General features: G+C 46.9%; 1 protein-coding gene across 1 annotated transcript in view; it reads right to left on the bottom strand.

The window, feature by feature from the left end:
• Positions 1–11700: 11700 nt before the first annotated feature.
• The window catches only part of LOC119174607 (transforming growth factor beta activator LRRC33-like), a 44111-nt gene continuing 33158 nt past the window's right edge, over positions 11701–22653 (bottom strand). Inside the window, exons 2-3 of the mRNA XM_037425591.2 lie at positions 19215–19363; positions 11701–12399 (exon numbers count right to left, since the gene is read on the bottom strand). Coding sequence (XP_037281488.2) covers positions 12206–12399; positions 19215–19363 — 343 coding nt within the window. The 3' untranslated portion in view covers positions 11701–12205. The remainder of the gene's footprint in view (positions 12400–19214; positions 19364–22653) is intronic.

Below are 22653 nucleotides of genomic sequence, written 5' to 3'. Positions count from 1 at the left end.
ACCCTGTTGATCAATATATAGTCGGGTACAACTTGAAGACCGTATAAGCCCCGCCCAGATAACTGAAGCATAGCCGCCGATCGCCTGTGGCTAAAGAAATAGTCCTGCTCATGCACTCTGCAATGTCCTCGAAAGGAAAAGTGACCGTTTGTTTACAGCCGGTGTACATCCCCATTAGTACTGACTTGTGTGCAAACGCCTTTGAGGAAGAAATGCCATTGACTCGTATGTGTCAATTTAGTAGAGGGCGAAGTTATATTTAATGCCCTTATTAGTGAGACATCCTGATTTTCAGAAGTACTGATGATTGTGTTTAATTTCTTATTACATATGCTGCTATGCACTTTTGTAGTTTCACAATGCCTTTCTTCTATCGCTCCACATTTACAAAGTACTTTGAGGCATGTACCATTTCAGTACTTTTTCCTTCCTTTGGCTAAGGCATCTGGTTGCTTACATATGGCTTGTTCAATTGAGAGCATGTAACAGCATGTAATACGTTCATTCTAATCCATAGTACTGCCACATGCCATCTTTGCCCAGTAAAGCGAGTTCCCATCTACCTTCCATATCTGACCTGACTACACGTGTAGGTTTCTGAACAGATTCTTTGTCAAGGGACTTGTGCTGTTGTGTTCGTTTACATTATTTGTTTCAAAATTTGCAGTTACTGCAATGCATAAAAATAAAACGTACATTGTGTGTTACGTTTTCTTCCTTAGCGCTTGCTGGTGCTCGGCCAGTCGAGTGCTTCTCGGCTGCCTTGACTCAAGCCTGATTGCGCACACAACGTTGCTCTGCGACTCATTCATAAGATAGTTTGCAAGACATTGGAAGGACAAATGCAACATGCTCGCAGGATAATCCGAACAGAGCAGAAGGTAAATGTTTCCAAAGATGAATATTTTAACACTGCGTGTTGCCGGAGCTGTTTTCACAAATGGTCTTGCCTCTATGGGGAAAAAAGAGGGGGGGGGGAGGAGACTTAAACAAGAGTTCAATAGGATTGATCTACCCCCACAAAGGGCCATCAGGGTAAGCACAACATTTTTGTTCTATGTATCCCCTTGTGGGTAAATGTAAGTTTGTCCCCCTATTGTTCAAAGTAATTGTACTTATTTGGTGGGAAAGTTTAACACTTAACATGCAGATGCAATCTCGACATTTTGAATTGACATCTCTGCCATGATGAGGTCTGCTATTCAACAATGGTCACTTGTAAAGCAGCAAAACGTTTTTTTGGACTGGGCGTACCTGAATACTCGGGTTTTGCAGGCAATGTTCAATGTCACGCAGCTCCTTCATACCTGCTGAAATTATCGAAATGTTGGTTCAGATATTCGTAATTCTCTAAAATTCGTAAGGATACAACGTTGATGGTGTTTACAGTAGTTCAGAAGCAGTTAAGGTGCTGTAAGTAACGCTTCATGGGCTGAAATGCCCCATAATTCTTCGAAGCCATTGTCGAATGCCCAGGAAAAGCCCTTCCAAAGGTAAGTGTCGCTTCTTATGCTTGCTGGATGTTGCCAATCGAGGACGCCGCCATCGGAGGTGTAGCTGTCCCCTCTAACATTACTGCCTGCCCCCCCCCCCCCTTGCCCCCACCCTAAAAAAAGAACATGTTCAAAACTCGGAAAAAGTTCTCCAACTACTTGCCCCCACCTGCCCCCTCCGAATAAACTTGCTTGAAGTATGTTCTCCACCCACCTCATAAAAAATACCCTCGTGTAGCCCCTGTAATTAACTGCAATTGTTCCTTCGCGTCACATGACATGCAAGAATTTTATTGTCTTGAGCAAACAATATTTAGTGGAGCCGTATACTCCCCCACCCTCTCCCCTGAATCAAGTCGGTGACGCCGCCCCCGAGTAAACCGGAAGTCGAAGTTCCGTCTGCATGGAATTGAGTGTAAACAAAAAAATTAAATAGTGGTCTACTTTGTCGTACATATGTGCTGTACTCTGGCACCTTCCTAACTGAAGTGTAAGTATTCGCACTGAACTCCATTTATGCTACTTTCAAGTATCGCTGTTAGCAAGGTATAGTCTAGACACGTTTGCAGTTAATCTCTTCCATTGCCCGAGACGAACAGGCGAATCTTTTTTTTTTATCCTAGCGGTCTTAAGCCCTAACCATTTGTACACGTTACAATGCGTCAGCGTGTGTGGCGTGTAGATTTGGAGTCGCGTCGCGTTCATATATGAAAGGACAGGGCGCACGTGGGAAGTGTGCACGCCATGCGTGAGCAATATAGAGAACAATGGAGTGATAGAGCAAGGGAGCAATATCGAGATATAAACAGACATCATGCACTTTAAGGAATGCAGCCGAGCCAGAACAGCCAGGGATGGCCCATGTGCCAAAAAAGAGGAACGCATGATAGCAGTATGTAAATTACACCAAAATCCCCCGCCACTGCTCCTCTCTCACCCAACCACTAATATGCTCCCCCACCCTGTCGCGCCCCTTAGATAGCAGCGGATGATCTTGCTTTGCAGCTCCGCCCTAAAAGACCAGCTGCTGCTCGTCACGAGGGGCCACGCGGCGAGAAGCGCATCTGGATTCCCGTGAAGAGGAGACCACTTTCTTCCGGCGCATTCGCCGGAGAGCTCATTAATAAAGTTTTTGTCATTCCTTCATTTAAATCGGATAACGGCGTATTCAGGACATCACACGAGCTCGCTGGACACAGTATGCACGTCACCGTGTGAAAGACGCAGTGTTGCGTCAAGTGGAGGCCGAGTGCCAGCGGAGGCTCTGTGATGCAAGTTCACGATGCCGAGGCAACACTGTAAGAAATGGTTTATGGTACTACTGAGGGCGCCAAGGGTCGCTGCAAGGAATGCCGCAAGGGGATTGTCAGGCATGGACAGCTTCGTTGTATGGCCATTTCCCCGCTGTGAATGGGCCATAGACTTTCTACCTCTGCATCTCCTCTCTTTCGAGTCACGAGTACACAGGTGCAGGACGGTTAAGCTATAGCGCGTCTACTGCAATCAAAAACAGTGGCAGAAACCACGGTGCAACCCGGCTGGCCCCCTCACGTCACCCGTACAGTGACACAAGGCGCACAAAGATGCCGCAGAGAGGAAATTATTATTATTATTATTATTATTATTATTATTATTATTATTATTATTATTATTATTATTATTATTATTATTATTATTATCACAAGTACGGTGCAGTTACCTGGCTCACTAGCGTTCGCGCTCTGCAGATTCCGGCGCATAGCTTAACGCTTAAGACGCTTGCCTTATGAGTGAAGGGGCTAGGTTCGACTCCGAACACTGTATAAAATTTTATTTTTTATTGAACAATAAACTGTAAGTTTCGTAGTTTTTTATTGTTTATATTCATTCTAGGTGACGTATGCATGGGCAGACGCGCACTTTTAGTCGTTGATTGCATTCGGTGCTGACGCTCTACGCATAATCGCTGCAGAGCAACACACCATTTTACAAGGTTTTCAGACTAGCGAAAGAATGTGACCATACGCCCAGTTTGTTTGATCAAGCAAACGTCCGATCATGCCCCATTGCTTGGGGTCATCGGGGCAATGGTGTTTACAATGGAAGAATTATGAGGCAAGAGTTCCCCTGATGTGCTGGCTTCCCCGCATTAGATGGTCAAAACTAGAAAAAAAAGTTGAGGTTCTTATCACCCCTGATAAGGCTCAACTTTTGTCTGACGTCACAACTTCTCATGTGGGCGTACGGTACGTTCGTTACAAGCTATATGTTCCACTTAGAAGTTGGCTTCCCCGGAATGCATGGTCAAAACTAGCGAAAAATGTTGAGGCCCTTATCACCCATGATACGGCTCAGTTTTTGTCTGACGTCACAGCTTCTCACGTGGGCGTACGGTACGTTTGTTCCGAGCTAAAGGTTCCCCTAAGAAGTTGGCTTCGCTGCAATAGAGTGTCAAAACCAGCTAAAAAAGTTGAGGCCCTTATCACCCCTGATAAGGCTCAACTTTTGTCTGACGTGACAGCTTCTCACGTGGGCCTACTGTACGTTTGTTTCGAGCTAAAAATATTCCCCTGAATAGTTGGCTTCCCCAGAATGCATGACCAAAACAAGCGAAAAAAGTTCAGGTCCTTATCACCCCTGATAAGGCGCAACTTTTGTCTGACGTCACGCCTTGTGACGTGGGCGTAATGTACGTTTGTACCGAGCTAAAGGTTCCCCTGGGAAGTTGGATTCCCCGCCATGCAAAGTCAAAACCAGCGAAAAAAGTTGGGGCTCTTATCACCACTGATAAGGCTCAACATTTTTCTGGCGTCACAACTTCTCACGTGGGCGTACTGCACGTTTGTTTCGAGCTAAATGTACCCCTGAGTAGTTGGATTCCCCGCCATGCAGGGTCAAAAATAGCGAAAAAAGTTGGGGCTCTTATCACCACTGATAAGGCTCAACATTTTTCTGGCGTCACAACTTCTCACGTAAGCGTACTGCACGTTTGTTTCGAGCTAAATGTACCCCTGAGTAGTTGGATTCTCCGCCATGCAGGGTCAAAACCAGCGAAAAAGTTGGGGCTCTTATCACCATTGATAAGGCTCAACATTTTTCTGGCGTCACAACTTCTCACGTGGGCGTACTGCACGTTTGTTTCGAGCTAAATGTACCCCTGAGTAGTTGGATTCCCCGCCATGCAGGGTCAGAACCAGCGAAAAAAGTTGAGGCTCTTATCACCACTGATAAGGCTCAACATTTTTCTGGCGTCACAACTTCCCACGTGGGCGTACTGCACGTTTGTTTCGAGCTAAATGTACCCCTGAGTAGTTGGATTCCCGCCATGCAGGGTCAAAACCAGCGAAAAAAGTTGGGGCTCTTATCACCACTGATAAGGCTCAACATTTTTCTGGCGTCACAACTTCTCACGTGGGCGTACTGCACGTTTGTTTCGAGCTAAATGTACCCCTGAGTAGTTGGATTCCCCGCCATGCAGGGTCAAAACTAGCGAAAAAAGTTGGGGCTCTTATCACCGCTGATAAGGCTCAACATTTTTCTGGCGTCACAACTTCTCACGTGGGCGTACTGCACGTTTGTTTCGAGCTAAATGTACCCCTGAGTAGTTGGATTCTCCGCCATGCAGGGTCAAAACTAGCGAAAAAAGTTGGGGCTCTTATCACCGCTGATAAGGCTCAACATTTTTCTGGCGTCACGACTTCTCACGTGGGCGTACTGCGCGTTTGTTTCGAGCTAAATGTACCCCTGAGTAGTTGGATTCCCCGCCATGCAGGGTCAAAACCAGCGAAAAAAGTTGGGGCTCTTATCACCACTGATAAGGCTCAACATTTTTCTGGCGTCACAACTTCTCACGTGGGCGTACTGCACGTTTGTTTCGAGCTAAATGTACCCCTGAGTAGTTGGATTCCCGCCATGCAGGGTCAAAACCAGCGAAAAAAGTTGGGGCTCTTATCACCACTGATAAGGCTCAACATTTTTCTGGCGTCACAACTTCTCATGTGGGCGTACTGCACGTTTGTTTCGAGCTAAATGTACCCCTGAGTAGTTGGATTCCCGCCATGCAGGGTCAAAACCAGCGAAAAAGTTGGGGCTCTTATCATCACTGATAAGGCTCAACATTTTTCTGGCGTCACAACTTCTCACGTGGGCGTACTGCACGTTTGTTTCGAGCTAAATGTTCCCCTGAGTAGTTGGCTTCCCCACAATCTAGGTTCAAAACCAGCGAAAAAAGTTGAAGCCCTTATCGCCCCTGATAGGGCTTCACTTTTGTCTGACGTCACGTCTTGTAACGTGAGCGCCCTCACGGCAAGGTATGACGTCAGACTAAAGTTGGGCTTTATCAAGGGCGATAAGGGCCTAAAATTTTCCACACCTTGCAGTGGAGCGCGTACTATGCGTTTGTTCAGAGCTAAAGGGCCCCCTTATGCGCCATCTTCCTCGCAATGAATGGTCAAGATTGGTAAAACAATGTTCAAGCCTTACTCACTCCTGGTAAGGATAATAAAAATCGGCGAAAAAAAATCAATGCGGCCTTTGGATTCGAAGCTGGTCCCTCATGTTTTGAAGGCGAAGGTATTTACTAAACAACGCACGAATGCTTTGTTGTCCTGAATACACATGAACCATGCGAATGCGTCCTACCGATCAAGAAAAAAAAAAATGTATCCGAACACCGAGATTCGAACGTAATCCCTCACGCACCGAAAGCTCGTGCCTTAACCATTAAGCTAAGCGCCAACGCTTTGATGACCGATTACATATGAACCACGTGAACGCGTCCCACAAAAAAAAAAAAAAAAGGCTTTCATCGCACCACTGGGATTCGAACGTAGGTCTCCATGCTCCCAAAGCTTGTGCCTCGGCCCCTGAGCTAACTGCTAACCCGTTGTTGGCTTGAATTCACATGAACAATGGAAATGCTTCCTACCAATGAAAGAAAGAAAAGGGCATCGGCACGGCACTGAGATTCGAGCGTGTCCTCACACGCTCTGAATGCGAACGCCTTGACCATTCAGCTAAAAACCAATGCTTCGTTTACCGTAATGTATATGAACCATGTGAATGCGTCCTAACGAAGCCATCCTACCTACCATAGGCTTACCTTTTTGATCAAAAATGCAGCCGCCATCCCTTTTCACAAAGTAAAGTTGGGCAAATCTTTGAGGAAGCGGAAAATAGAAGATTTTCAAAGGCCATAGGCGTACCATTTTATTTCAGAAACACACTCACAATCAGGTTTTTCAGAAAATGGGACAACTATTTAAGAACCGGAGAATGCAATTCCAAGGACCATAGGCTATAAACTTACCTTTTTTTATGAAGGTTGAGCCGTAGCGAGCTCGAACGTTGTCATCAGATATGCACCCGCAATCAGTTTTCATTTAGTTAAGCCCAATGCTTGTTTTCCCGAACATGAACCATGTGTATGCGTCCTCCCGGCAGAAAAAAGGTGAAATTCGTACCTATATAGTTCCTCACGCTGCGATGGCGAGCACCTTTAACGGTTGAGCTAAGCACCAACTTTTCGTTTGATTTATTACTTGGTTTTGGTACCAAGCATATAACGCACACAACACCGGTAAGAAAGCACGCATTGAACCAAGTTTACGTGAGCAGTCAATCAGCACTGTGCTGGTTTTGACAGGCTTAAAATCGCCGCAAGTTCCCCAGCGACTGTGGTCTTGAGAACCACTGTGCTGCTTCCAGTGCCACCTTACAAATTTCAGGAAACCAACGGATGCTTTCCTTGAATAGCCCGTGCAGACCATGCATCCTTATCAAAGTGGCAACCTGCCATTCTCGCTTCCAGATGCAGTGGAAGCCCATAAGCAAAACTGCATCACAAAGCACCCCCGTCTTCGTCCGCAACAATTATAAACCTACGAAGGTAGAGAGAGGGTGGAGGAATAAACTTTATTATAAAAAACCAGCAGGTTTAGGTGGCCGGGCCTAGGCCTCCCATGAGGGGACGTCAAGGGTTTGCCTCGACGCCGCTTCACGGGCGTGCTGGGTCGCCCAGGTTTGAATTTGTTTTTTTTTCACTGTTGACTGCAAAACATCCAAAAAATAAATCCCTGCTCAACAATGCAGAAAAAAAAACACGGTCTATAGATTCTTGTAGTTTACAAATAAAACAATGCGCAACCTAAGGTAAAAAGCACCCCTATTTCTTCAAAGAAAGTTTACACAGGTCCCACTACGGTGATAAAAAAGAGAAGTTTTAGCTCCCGGCGTCACTTGCACCTTTTTTACTCTATTCAAAAACGTCACCTTAGCCCCCGCTGTACAAATACCTGCACGTTGGCAATGTAAAAACAATACCACATGACGCAAAATAAATTTGTTTTGATCTAACAACAGCAAGGTAATCTCATGAAAACGTACACAAAGAAATTTTACACTGGACATGTGCACAATTTCTTTTCAAAAATCGTACACATCTCCCCATAAAGAGGACCTTCAGTAGTGTGCTAAGCAGCCATGGTTTGACTTAAGATTCTGTAAAAAGGTGCTGTTTATTCATCACCGTAGACGTTCATGGTTGCTTCCACGGCGGCTTTGCGAGACTGCCACATTCATGTCTTCATTCATGCTACTACACTGTGTGTGCGAGAGAGAAAGGCTTTTATTATCCAGAGCAGCGCAGCGCTCATTGTACTGCATTTTCTTTGGCGCTGAGGAGAGGTAATCAATGGTAAAATGTGTCCCAACTATTCGATTCAGAAACCGCTAGTTCACGTAGAAATGTTAGGTAACAGACCAATGGTTTATACTTTAGCGTCACGTATACTAACCGAAGTTTCGACTTTATTGCCGAACTTGAAGCATACAGTCATGGCCGAGCGGGTGGTCACGCATTTGGCGGTACATCGATCTAGTTGGCGACGATGTCGCGATTTTCTTGCACGATGTTCCCCACAACTTCTCACCAAAGGCAGTAAGTCGTGGCGTTAAGTGTCTCTTCAAATACAAAGCTTGTGTCGTCCATGATAGGTTGCGGTCAATAATTACACCTAAATATCGGTACTTCATTCAAGGCAGCGGTTTGGCCATAGGGTACCTCATCGGGCCGTGGCGACTTACCATGGAGGTTTATCTAGGGGCTATTTACCAGGCTTGAGTAGCGGTACCAAGCAGTTTCATTTCCATACTTGTGGAACCACGCCCTTGCTCCAGAACTCATTGTAGACATTCGGCAGTACGTGTCGTTCGCCTTATACCCAAGGTTTCAAAGCGCCTAACTGCCTGGTCCCCCGTCAGGACCAGGCGACGATGAGCGTCTGCAGGTGGCCATTGCAGTTTCAAGCTCCTGTGCTAAAAAGATGTGGTCCATACGTCACGATTCCCAGGACGCACACATTGCCACATTAGGTGTAAGCACGTGTAGTCAGTTTCGCACAGAATTCTTCAACCACCTTGATCTCTCTTCGGCCTTGTTTCAGAGAAGGATACTTGAAAGAAGAAAACGCCGGTGTGGTAGATCACGAAGTGCACACACGGTCTTTTTACGGCAGGCGCTGACGTGAATCGAAGGATTGGCAGCATAGTTTCCATCCGTTAGATTACAGTGCGCAAATACGGCGTTGAACCTGCTTTTGCAGCCGTCTTGCCTCTCTGAGGTCATTTGGTTCTCCTGTTTTTCTTAACGCTCGCCTTCGAATGGCCCTTAGTCGTCGTAAGTAAGCTTCAAATTCATTGTATTTCAGAAAAAGCTGAATGGTTTATGTAGCCCTTTGCACAGCATGATGAATCTGATTCTCAAAACTTGGTTGAAGTGCACGTTCACATATAGCTTTTCCATGTGCAATCGGAGTGCCGAACAGTCCCTAATTCGTCGAAGGGCGGTATAGAGGTGCACTCGAGCAGTCTCTTTATCTTAGATTAAGTACGACCATGGTGACTTCCGTCTGCGTGAGTCAACGCCTGGGAATCATTTCACGGCTATTTCTTGATGCCAAGAGACCGGGGTCAAGTCCAAGCGACTGCTTTACGTAGTTCCGTGCAATTATGTTGGTCAACCATCACTGAGGCAGAACAGATTGTATTGTGCTGCAAGCAGCGCCTTTTTCCTTCCCACGGTGTCCATCTTCACACTCCCCTGAAGCGTGTGATGGAAGGGTCCAGTAAAAATCCACGGGGCAGGTGTCGAAGAATAGTGAGCAGAAGTTCAGGAGGTTCGCAATCCTGCACGTTGTGACTGAAAGTGTATACGGATAGTCAGGGGCATATCAAATAATTTAAAACAGTTTAAACAAACAGTAGATTGGCTGCGATGGTTAGAATTAATACAGACCACGGATGTGCAACACTGCATCGAAAAAAGGAAAGAAAATATGCGCACACCATTGAAATGCACATTAGAAACAAAAACATACGAGTCGTACGCCAATCAAGCTTGATGTCGAGTCGTTTATTGACGCATGATGATGAGTTAGGCACATAGTAGGCTTGCAACAGCTGTAGGAGTCTTTGTAGCATAATTAAGAATAGGAATGTTTGTGTCGAGGAACAAGTAATGTACGTAGACCTGAATTTAAAACAGCCTTAAAATACTGTGATTTGTGCATTTCCAGCATATTTTTATTCCGGCCGAAAGCGTACGCGTGAAATATGAATACGCCTTTCAAGGCTATTATAGATACGGAACGTCGTCAAACCAGAAAAGTCGCTACTTTTACATATATGAAGTTGCGTTCGTTGAAAAGCATATACGTCCATGAGACCTAGGTTTAAGTACATGGATTTGTCGTCATCAGGACTGCCTTTCCTGCTGTATACGCCAACAATGACACGCCCCTTGCTGAAAGGTTGGCTCTATAACGACGTTCCTTGTTAGACGAGCTCCCGGCACATCCAACTTCCATCTCACCTTGAAAATACATACTATTGCGATTCCCAGGCTAACGTTCAATACGCCAGGCGTGTTCATATGGACGCAGTTTCGCTAAAGTCTCGCAGTTGAACCGCATAAAGTCTCGCAGCAGGACAGACGTCAGCATTTCTGTCTCGAGCGCTTGAACAGAGCACAGCAATGCAAACAATGTGGTAAGTTTGCTACCTGCAATATGAGAGGTTATGCCTGTTGTGATCAGCGAAAGGAGACAGAAACCAGGAATCACGTGTGCTAATCAAAGTAGTAACCTTTAACCTCACAACACCACCTTGGTAGGAGCTCAAGCTATTTATGCAGAAGATGCAGGCTAATGTGTTTCGAAAAATTTTACAGCATGGTACAGACGAAGAACCGAATCCTGTTGACCCAAACAAACGCGAGATTCACTGACACTGGAAGCCACAGGGTTTAGTTAGTCTCACGGACCAGGGGCGGCGCCAGTGGGGGAGCACCCCCCTCCCCTAATTTTCGCCTGCTCCCCATACCCCCCCCCCCCCCACTCAAACCAAATGTAGTCCGAAGAATGCATGAGTTACCCGAGTTCTTGTCCACTTGAATAAACACACCTTTCTCGGGTACTCCCTTCCCCGGTGAAAAAGTCCTGGCGCCGTCCCTGTCACCGACGCATAGCTCATCATGGGCTCCATGTGGTCGACCGTCGATAGATTACTTTCAGCAACAGAAGTCTACTATTCATCTATTATTGCTCTTTCTTTCAGCATTATCGCTCTCGGTGCGCTTTGAAGTGTTATTAAGTTATTATAGGTAATAAACAGTGCTGAGTGAGTCATCCGGAGGAAACTACCATTCCAGAGACATCCTTCACTGGTCCATTACCGCTCGCTTCAAAACTCCGTCTCCCTGTGACCTTCTGTATTGTTCAGACAATCTTTGGGGTATTCTCTATAGCAACGCACTACGATTCCTTCGTCCCCACTGCTACCAACACCTCCCGCAGACTGCGCATAAGCGGGTTTTGCCACACCTGCACAGTTGGACAAAAACGGTGCAGCGGAAAGAGCAACACTTGAACACACACGGTAAGCTACTTTCTAAAGGCATCATGTTCGCCACTCCTCTTAGCTAAAAGTTGAAGATTATTTCGTGTCGTGAAAACTAGAGAACACGCGAGAAAGTTATCCATCGACAGTGTACATAACCTCAGCGGCAAGGTCCTGGCGTGTCTCGCGCGTTCTGGCACAATCCTGCCACTTGTCTGGCAACATGTCTGTTTTGAAGAGAAAAAAAAAGAAACTCGTGGTGCACAGTTCTTGCGTTTGACGCTGCGTAGTGTCACCGAAGAAAACACAACGAGAAGATGACAAAGGACATGCGGTAGAAGGGGGATGCACAGTATAGTATATAGCGTGATGTTTTACATACGATGTAGGAAAAGTTCAACGGCTGACGTGGCGAGACAGATCAACATCGCTGCGATGCATCGCGATGTGGCGTAGTGTCCCATTCTATCACAGATCCACGACTTCCAACGACGGGCTGTTTTTGGCGCCGATGCACGTACCGCACACAAAACTGCTCGCGTCCGCACAAAACAGCTTGGACCGGCATCGTCGTATTGCTAGGCGCTGTTTGTTGTACACGTAGCGCACGAGAACTGGTGCCATACGACAACACACGTGCAGTGCGTGCGCCCTCGCAACTGGTGACACGGTACGGAGCAATGTCGTAAACACTCCTCGGTCAGGGAAGGTGGTCTGCAGCAGGCTCGGCGTTGTGCTTATAAATACACACACGGCCGGGCGACTGTTGGCCGCACTGAGGAGGTCTTACGTGAAAGACTAGCTGGCATTGTCGACCCTCAGTAGGTGAGAGGATAGTGTCATTGCGTGCTGAGCGAAACCAGGTTAGCGCAGGCCAGGTTCTCATCCGTGAGCGTTAAGACATCCGTGCCGTACAGGTGAGGCGGTGCGTTGCACGTGATGTCGTTGCGCTGCCAGAACCGGTCCAGGTAGTTGGAGTTGGTGAACGCCCGGCCCACCCACGTCAGGTTGCAGTCGCAGTAGTACTGGTTATCTGCGAGCACAGACGTAGGATGGTGTAGTTAAGAAAAAAAGAAATACGAAGTCAACGGTTTCGCCACAAGGGCGAATCAATGAATGCCATAGCAAACTACTGTAATGTCATACGAAGTCAGGCTGGCTGCTAATCTTTTTGGATACGATCTCGCCTAAATGCTGGTTTAAGAAAATACGGCCGCTCCAGGGACCGAAGCGGTTCTCGTGCTGCTAGTTCTCTAAACGAGACGTATAGGCGTTGAAGGCCCATCAAGTTTACAAGCTGTCCCCTAGTTTCTGTCGAGTTAGCGCGTGCGCCAGCGCTCGCTATCACGCCTTGACGAGCGAAGTTCGAAGTTGCTTCTGAAGCGACAGAGCCCACACTCCTCCTCCCCAGCGGCGCCCCTTCACGCTTCTGCGCCGCGGGGCGTTTCCTCTTTGCTTGACGAGTCATCGACACTAGGCCTCACACACGGGGTGACGTTACCGCATGTGCCCTTCGTGAGGCGGAGACGGCCGGCTATTTTCCTATCTGTTGTAGCCGGGCTCGCCCCTATGACAACGATATGTGGGGCTTAACGTACGAAAAACACCATACGATTATGAGAGACGCCGTAGTGGAGAGCTCCGGAAATTTTGACCACCTGGGGTTTTCGACGTGCACCCAAATCTAAGCACACGGGCTTGCATCGTTTTCGCCTCCATCGAAAATGCAGCCACCGCAGCCGGGATTCGATCCCGCAACCTGCGAGTCAGCAGCCGAGTACCTTAGCCACTAGACCACCGCGATGGGGGCGCTCGTCCCTAGCCCTCGCGCATTTTTACTAGTGCGTAGAACGTACGATGCGCAGGGCGACGTTATCCAGTTAAACTTTATATGAGCACGACGGCGACTGCACAAACCTGCGGACAGTGTCTATGTGCTTCTTATTGCAATTAAATTCCTCAGCCCATCCTCCCCGTTTAGATGGCCAAACGGCGAAGCTGTTGCGTTGACGGTCGTTAGCGCCGCCATTCCTCTCATAAGCAGCTTGCTCCTCAACGGTGCAGACTACACCTATATAGAATCAGGCGAAGTCTGTACACGAAAGCCTGTACGATTGGCTAGCCAGATAACATGATATGCTCTACTTGAAATGTGCGTTCACACATATGATTGGTGAAAACGAGATGACGCGGCCTTCCGGCTCCACCAATAATGTTTCAACGGATTACTACTACTAGTACTACTACTGCAATTACGACTACTACTATAGGACTGCTACGGCACGTGCTAAGGTAATACAAGTTCACTGAGAAACCTCAGCACATAAGCTACCATGACAGGTCGTATAAACTACAGAGAAAAGAAAAGGCCAGACAAGTTGCGCTGTCTGTGTCCTGTACGTCTTTTTTCCAGTGCGCGTCTTCAAAGCGCACCCGCATCGTCGACATGGAGAACCAACTAGTCCAATTAAGTGCAATATACTACGCAACTAGTTATATTGAATTACGCATTTAATTTGTGCAAAACCGAACATATTTATTCACTAAATACGAGTAGAGAGGCTAATACTCACTAATACACGCTGGCAACACTGTGATAATGCAATACACGCGTGCTATTAAATGTCCCTGTGTTACTTAATTAATTCTTTTTTCACGCTAAGGACAGTTCCACAGGAAAAGTTGAATAGACCTATCGGCGAATACGTTTCCCACCGCGTTCATGATATGCATTTACTGCGCACGCAACAACTGACCTTACAGTCCTGATCATCGGCTCCGTGAAATAATCAGTGTGCGAAGCCTCGCTTCTGCTGCTATTCTTAACTGTATAGGCGCATGTTGTACTGCGTGCAAGGACATGGGCAAGCTTATCGGAGCTCCAGCTGTCGCAGTTAACACTGGCTGAACAGAGAACTTCGCGTGAGCGCAAATCACGCCATTTAGAGGTTGAATAGCTCTCCGCCAGGACGGTTTCTATACAAGGCATGGAGTGATAAGCCTATCTACGCTCAGGGCCTCGCAACACCTATTCCTATATATTTGTTTCTGTCTTTTTGCACGCGCAGTAAAATTATATGAATTTATGGTGCCATAAAGGTACAGTGACTGTCCACATAGAAAAGAACGTACAGAACAAGCGCATGTTTCGCATTTTAAGGTGCTGTGATGGTAAACCCCACAAAAAATGCAATTTTGACGCCGAAAATTTCCAAGCACTCTGAGGAACAAACCTCCGAAAGCCCGATATTGAGCGGCCGCTCCAGCGCTTTAAATTCCGCGGCAAAGTGCGCCGCGCGCCCTCTAGCACATCCATACACGCATAAAACTACGTTTTGCCCGAATGGCGTTTTTTAAAACATTTTGCCACAACAGTGTTCCTTTTCTCAACAAGTATTGAATTCATTTCGATGAAACTGCATGCATAAGCTACAACAATTTTGTTGCAAACAATCTGAACTAAATAGAATTGCTGATTTTGTAAAAAAAGTTACGCTCTACAAAAATCAAACACCAATCAAGCGGCTTTGTGCATGCAGTATTTTTTTTCTCACAACTACTCCATAAAAGATGTCCTAGATATATTTTTTTTACTTCAGATATAACCTATGAGTCTCTACAACAGCACGGCTGAATATCATTATATTCCTTTTGGTGGTTGCAGATAAAAAATACATACAAGTGAACCCAGAGTAAAATTTTGGAGTGGGCCATAGGAAGCATAGACAATCTAGGCATAAAAAAGGGGTGTCACACGATAAGCAGTAGCATTCTTTGTGAGCCCGTGAACTTTTTATGCGAATACTCGCAGCGATTCCCGAAAAATTACATAAAAAACAGACGTATACAATTTACCCTACTACAGAAAGAGACCTACAGTCGTGAGCACACTTAACGCGAACGCTCAGCAGCGTGTTGCGAAACAGAAACAAAAGCCAGCCTCCTTGGGCTGAACCCGAAGGGGCTGACGTCTGGCCACTAGGCGGACGCCCTCGTATTTGTATTTTTTTATTTTTGATGAGTCCACCAAAAAGGAAATCAGACAGGAGAAACATTGCACATGAGCACACACGCGATGAGCAAGCGGCCTCGGAGGAGGTTGGCTTGTGTACGCTGTAGGAGTGCTTACTCTTATTTTCTCTCCTTATACACGACACTAGTGCGGCCTATTGGACATTAATAATGTTCTTTCATCTATCCATCCACACCAAGGAGGATTAAAGAAAAATCGGAGTGGAAGCTCCCGCAACGCCTTGCCAGCAGAAGTGAAGCCAGCTTTTGCCACTGCCAAGATGGCGGAAACATGCTCTTTTCTGATAGTGCCCACTTAGATTGATTGATTGTGAGGTTCAACGTCCCAAAACCACCATATGATTATGAGAGACGCCGTAGTGGAGGGCTCCGGAAATTTAGACCACCTGGGGTTCCTTAACGTGCACCCAAATCTGAGCACACGGGCCTACAACATTTCCGCATCGATCGGAAATACAGCCACCGCAGCGGGGATTCGATTCCGCGACCTGCAGGTCAGCAGCCGAGTACCTTAGCCACTAGACCACCGCGGCGGGGCTAAAACACAAAAACGAGTATGGATGACTGAAGTAAAGAACTTTGCCTCCAATTAGAGGCTCTCTAAGGAAAACTAGTAACTGTATAAGACGCACTTGGAGCACTATGTGACCCGAAAAAGTTCCCGCATTAAACTCGTTGGGCGTGCGAGGGAAACGCTTCAATTTTAATCGCTGAACGGTGATACTTTATCATGCCCCTAGTAAGACGGCCGCCACCGCCGCCATCTTGCCAGAGGAACGGCTTCAGTTCTGCGCAATCGTTTCCACTCCAGCAATTTTTTTAACCCTCCTTGATCGGCACATGTTTAAAAAGGTGGTGGCTTTCTTTTCCGCTCTCTTCTATGTCCACCCCCTTCTTTCACTCCTCGCTTGATGTCGCGCTATGCTCTTTTGTAGAAATAATCGCGCTTCCTAACCTCAAGCTGCTATCATTGCATGAGAGACATCGAGGCACGTGCCTGGGACTTGTGGGCAGAGATAAGACGACAATGACCAGGAATCTTCTGCGTCGCGGCTGATCTGTGTCTGTCGAGTGCGCTGCAATGACCTCGCTAATTACCCGGGCGTTGCGTCACGTCCTCGCAAGGCCGATAGGGCGGTCTCACTTGCAGATCGGCATTTGTAGGTCCCAGCCGTGCACGGCACCCGAACTTAGATGCAGGCGAAGTGCGTAGAGCAGCGATCTGCAACCTGTGGCCTGTGCACGACATTTATGTGACCCCCGGCAAGACTTGCGAACCTCTTTGCTACTCCCTTTATAACTTCCTATTTCGTATGCAATGCTCCGATTTCGACTGTAAAATAAGCTCTGTTGGTATTCAACAAGCATGTCTATTCTTCCAGTTTAAATAAACATGATTCTACCTTAACATTATTGTCAATTCACAGATTTTTATTTCTCTCTGGCCCGCGCCATGTGGGCTTCTGTTCAACCTCGGCCTTCCGTCTCAAAGGGTTGCGAACCACTGCTATAGAAGCTATAGTGGAATTAGATGTAGGTGCACGCCAAATAAAAAGCAAATGTTCAAAATTTCTGATGCCTTGCACTACGGCGTATATCACAACCATATCTTGGTTTCAGGACGTTTATACACCGAATTATTATTATTATTATTATTATTATTACTTGCTGCTGAGCTCATGCACGTCGTTGCATGCGATTCGTATAGAGGGTCCCGATTGAAACAAAATCACTCGTTGCACAAAAAAAAAAAAAATCCGGTCGCGTAACTTCATGTTTTGCTGCAAGTGACTTCGAAAAACGATAGATAGTCTTCTGTCTGCAAACGATGCGTAAGATATGGCGCCATCTGGCAGTAATGTGAAGAAACGAAAAGTTTTTTTAGAGCGTATAGAGCCCCGGGTCGTTTTAGTTAAATCTCCAGAATTTTCAGCGAAGCGTAATAAATACCCGCTCTTTTACAGCGTGGCACTGTCAGAGTAGCGTAATAAGCACTTCGGTCTTCAAAATTACCTATTCATGCGTTTTCTAAATAAAAAACACACTGCCTGACACCTATGTATTGATGTGGCGCCTCAAATGTGCGTAATATTAGTTTTCTTAGACTGACAATGTTCGCAAGTACGAACGCAGCCACCAGATCAAGATGGGTGGGCGTTGAGCAGAGCGTTAAACTTTCGCCAAGTGGTTGAATCACTGGAACATACATAATATAAAGAACTAGATTGAAGGCTTCATGCTCTCCAATAGTAGAGTACCTATAGTACTCTAAATCGTTAACCACTATTTTTAAACACAGTATGCCAAGAAAGACTATCGTCGTCCTTATTATCATCTTTGAAAAATAAAACAGAGAAAGAACGTGAAGTGGGTAACCTCGATAACAATTTCCCGGCCACCTATTACTCATGACTTTAGAGGGACCAATAGGTCCCCACTCGGTGAAACGTTAGGCGAACAAATTCCGTAAGTCAACTGTGGGCCATCCAGCAAGCCCGCGAGGAGACGGGGTTTCCAGTCCTCCTCCTCGCGGGCTGCCTAGGCGCAGGCCACGAATTTTCCGGAGTTATTAATAGTTGTTACCACCACCAAGATTTCCAGGCAACCACGATGCGGGACATAACAAAAGCGAAGCCGGCATACTAGTGGGGAGACGCACTTACGAAAGAGAACTTTGACTTCTAAATTCAATCTTGGAAATCAGCCGAAATCAATCTTATATTGTTACAAAACGGAACCGGTTAGGCCTTATTTCGTCCTGTCTTTCACTCTCTCTATTGTAGCAATCACGACAGCCATAGGTCAGAACGGTCAACCGTGCATGGTGGTACAATGATTCGATCCAACCACGAATCAATAAACCATACAACCACGCTGTATGCCAACCAGTTGCATGGTTGACTAAACAATCCAACCCGCCGCGGTGATTTACCGGTCATTGTGCTTGAACAATAATAGCTGTTGGAATTTAACTCCCGAAAACCAGGACATGCCGTAATGGAGGGCTCCGGAAATTTGAACCACCTGGGCTTCTTCAACGTAATTTGATTGATATGTGGGGTTTAACGTCCCAAAACTACCATATGATTATGAGAGACGCCGTAGTGGAGGGCTCCGGAAATTTCGACCACCTTCTTTAACGTGCACCCAAATCTGAGCACACGGGCCTACAACATCCCCGCCTCCATCGGAAATGCAGCCGCCGCAGCAGGGATTCGAACCCGCGACCAACGGGTCAACAGCCGAGTACCTTAGCCACTAGACCACCGCGGCGGGGCTCTTCAACGTGCACCTCGAACATTTTGACCTCCATCGAAAATACGGCCACTGCGGCCGGGATTCGATCCGGCGACCTTCGCGTCAGCAGTCGAGCCGCTTAAAGCACGATGGTGGGCTTGAGCGATGCTCGTACGTCGCAGGCTATAGAATCCGGTCCACGGCGGCCGCATTTCTATGAAGACAACATGCTTGAGGCCCGTGTAATTAGATATAGGTCCACTTTGAAAAACACTACGCGGTCAAAGTTTTCGGAGCTACAGCGTCCGTTATAACAATATCGTAATTCCGGGACGTTCCGTCCCAAAAGTTATTGTTATGATACATTCAAAGCCTCTTTTGAAAAGACGTGGCACTTTCCATTAATTCTGTCGCGACTCATGATGAAGATGGCATCAAGCTTACTGGCATAGATAACTAGTACAAATAAGCGCTAAAAAGACTGCACGAAAAAAAGGACACGAACTACGGAGCTAGAAATCATGATCCCCCCCACCTTAGATGCGTACCCTGCGGCATAGACAAAGCCCGAACACTTACTGCTCATCTCCAGTAGCCTGAGGTTCCTGAGAACGGGCGCCATGGAGCTCTCTGAGAGCGTCTGCAAGTAGTTGTTGCTCACGTCCAGCAGTGTCAGGGCGGGCATGTCGCTGAACATGTCCTCCGGTAGAGAGCGTATCCTGTTGTGCCTGCGAAGTACAATCATGGGATTCAATCAGCGATGCGATGGTGCTTGGTCAGCGATGCTGTGATTTAGGTGATAGCAAGACCAATTCACTTCGCAATCGCATTTGTATCGCGCTTGATAAAGACAAGCGCATCGTGTTAGTATGCTCCTAACTCAGAGTTACTGCGCATGCCCAATACCAATCTAAACAACAAACACTACCATGGAAGATTATCTTAAACGTGTTCCCTCTCCTACCAAAGCCGTATAAATAGTTGTGCAAGTTCAGGTCAATGCAAGTCGCATTTCTCGGACACTGCATAGACAGAAACGGCCCACGCCCCAAAAACGACCACGCGACGCCCTCCCCCCTCACCCTCCCAGATCTCTCAGGTAAGTAAAAGCATTATTACGTCTGTTAACATATTACGTCATAATTTTGCCCCATGCGTCCACTTTAGCATCCTTATACTAATTGTTGGTAAAGGACGTAGAATAGCCCGGGGGCTGACAGCAACAGAATGCAGGCGGTGAATGCAAACCATGTAGTTCATTTTGACCTAAGCAAGCCCCTTCGCATAGAGTGCATGTGACGCGTCAGCAGTAAATCTGGGAGCAGTGTTGTCGCATCGAGTTGGAGGCGTTTACTACCCTAAAGGATTCGGATCACGAACCTTAGCAAAAGCCCAGAAAAGCTATTCTCAACTCGAGAAGGAGGCCCTCGCTCTCGTATATGGCGTGACCAGGTTCAGAGACTGTCTGCACGGTACCCACTTCGAAGTGGTAACTGAGCACAAAACGGAACTGTTCAGTCCAGACAAGGCGATCTCGCCGGTGCCCGCTGCCCGCATTCAGCATGGGGCCACCCTCCTGTTGGGCTGATATATGCCGCTACCGACGGACCCCTGTCAAGGCTGGCAAGTCTCCATCCGAACTGCTGTTGGGTACCAGCTACGGATCAGCCTGGACTGTTGCCTCGGGAGCACAGGCGGTAAACCACATTTTGCAGAGGACTTCTCTACAATTTATTTCTTTGCAGGAGAGCCTGATTTGACTGAGTTTTCCCTGCCCGCCGAAATGGCTGCCCACCACACCTGCGCCCAAGTGGCTCGGATGGCGATTGTGTCCACGGCGGACGACAAGCAACATCGTCACGCGGACGAACTGCCCACACAACTCGGACACGACGCAGCCAGAAGGCTCCATAACCACCACCGCCACTCAAGCCAGCGGGCATACTTGACCCCGCTCCGGCGATATCGCCACCTTCTAGCCAACCTATATACGAGACACCACCATCGCCGGTCCAACAGGCTACGGCGGCCGCCTCAAAGGCTCCACTGGTAACATGGGCGAGATTTGCTACGTCATCCGAGCGCGTCATCAGTAGACAGAACAGCACACGTGCAGCGTGTCACAATGACGTCACTGCAGTGCCACATAATAGCGAGACACGCAAAATAAAACCTTTTCGTTTTCGCTTGGTTAGTAAGCCGTTCCTTCAATATCCAACAGTCTTGAGCACTTCTGCTTTGTGGACCCTTTTGGGGTCTCCCCCATCCCTACAGTACCTGTATCACCGATTACGACAAACGAGTGGGACCACCAAGGGCACAAATTAATATTTGTGCTCTGAAGTGGTTCTTGCAATGATAATAACCTCTGCAAACAAGAGCCACGACCCCCTCCCCCCCTTTTTTCTCCGGTTTCACCTCAAGGGAACCACCCCTTAAAATGAGTGGCTGGTATATGGTGCGACAGGTATATGTACTCTGCGTTCATTTATAAAAACAAGTGTGCGTTTAGAAAAAAAATGGTTCACAATTTAGAGGATTATGTACTGTATACTATGGGAGAGCATAAAGCCATCCACCTTAGGCCTCACACTTGATGAGGCCGTGTTGAAAAAAATTACGCCGTGAACGAGTTCGCGACGGTGGTGACAACGTGAAAGAGGGGTTAACGATTCATAGTACTTCATACTCTACTGCGGAAGGGCAAGGAGCCGTCCCAACTATAAAGATAATCAGAATTCATCAGCATCAACACGTTGGGGTGAAGCAAGATGTGTTTAGAAAAATAGTTTAACGATTTCGAGTACTTCGTACTCCAACTATGGGAGAGCAGTAAGCCGTCCCCGGCTAAAGAGAAGAGTGTCACGGACCCACATTTGTGTGTTTATAAAAAATTGGTGAACGATTTAGAATAATTGGTACTCTACTATGGGAGAACTGAAAGCCGTTCCTTTACCCTTGATCACATCCGGTTTTGTCTACCGGTGTGCCTTCGTCTGGTGCATTTAATAACATATAATAAAACCACAGGGTAGAAGCAATAAACCGAGAAGTACACCATAGTTTGTGTTCATATTTGTGTTCCTGCTGTTAGCACTAAAGCTTGAATGCCATAGGTTTATTTCTCCAAAGATAACATCACAAATTCTCAACCAAAGCTAACGCTTTCGAAGGGAATGTTCAACTTTTATTTTGTAATTAACAAACAATTTAGGTATTCATTCTTTTCTAAGATCTTACCCAGCAAAACCGCCATACACCTGCGAAGGTGAAAGTATAGTGGTAGAGACCGCATTGATTTTCAGCGCCTTGCGATCATCTATGGGCTGCTAAACTCGCCCCGGTGAAATAAAAGGTATACAAGGTGAACATTCGGCAGTGGTCTAGCAGCCGCATTTCAATGGAGGCAGACTGCTAGAGGGCCGTGTGCTTACGTCGAGGTGGCCAGTGGCCTACATTTTCAAATCCCTCTACTATACGGCGCCCCTCGCAATCATAACGTGGTACTGGGACGTAAAACCCAAGGAGGTTTCTTTAAAAAATGGTGAAAAACCGGCAAATTATCGTGACAGGTAAGGCACCATGATTAGCACGACACCTCCCTGATGAGCTACGACGGCGGTTACGTCAAACAATTAATAGAACAGAGTAGACTCGTTGGATCTCGCAAGCGTATTTCCGACGAAGATAACTTAGCGCTTGAATTCATGAAATGGTTTTGCGTCGACAGCCACGAAGGAACCTCCAGGATCTGAGTCCGGTACAGTTTTGTTGTTAAGAATACAGCACAGATCGACTGCATGGTGTCAACGTTGTCGATGCAAATAGCATTGAGAAATCACGCTGACAATCGGCCAGCATTATGAAAACGCACCAAGCGTTTAGCGCAAGGAAGTTTCGGCTAAAGAAATTTCTGAGGAAACCACCAGCGTTGTGAAATACGCATTTCGATCCCTACACGCCGGGCATCTTTACCACGTTTTACTCAGTCGTTTAAAGCTATAGCGTGCGCCTTTGT

The sequence above is a fragment of the Rhipicephalus microplus genome, chromosome 5, assembly GCF_043290135.1.
Source record: "Rhipicephalus microplus isolate Deutch F79 chromosome 5, USDA_Rmic, whole genome shotgun sequence".
NCBI classification, from domain to species: domain Eukaryota; kingdom Metazoa; phylum Arthropoda; class Arachnida; order Ixodida; family Ixodidae; genus Rhipicephalus; species Rhipicephalus microplus.
Note: the sequence above shows the minus strand (reverse complement) of the source record. Positions and strands in the feature narration are given on the sequence as shown.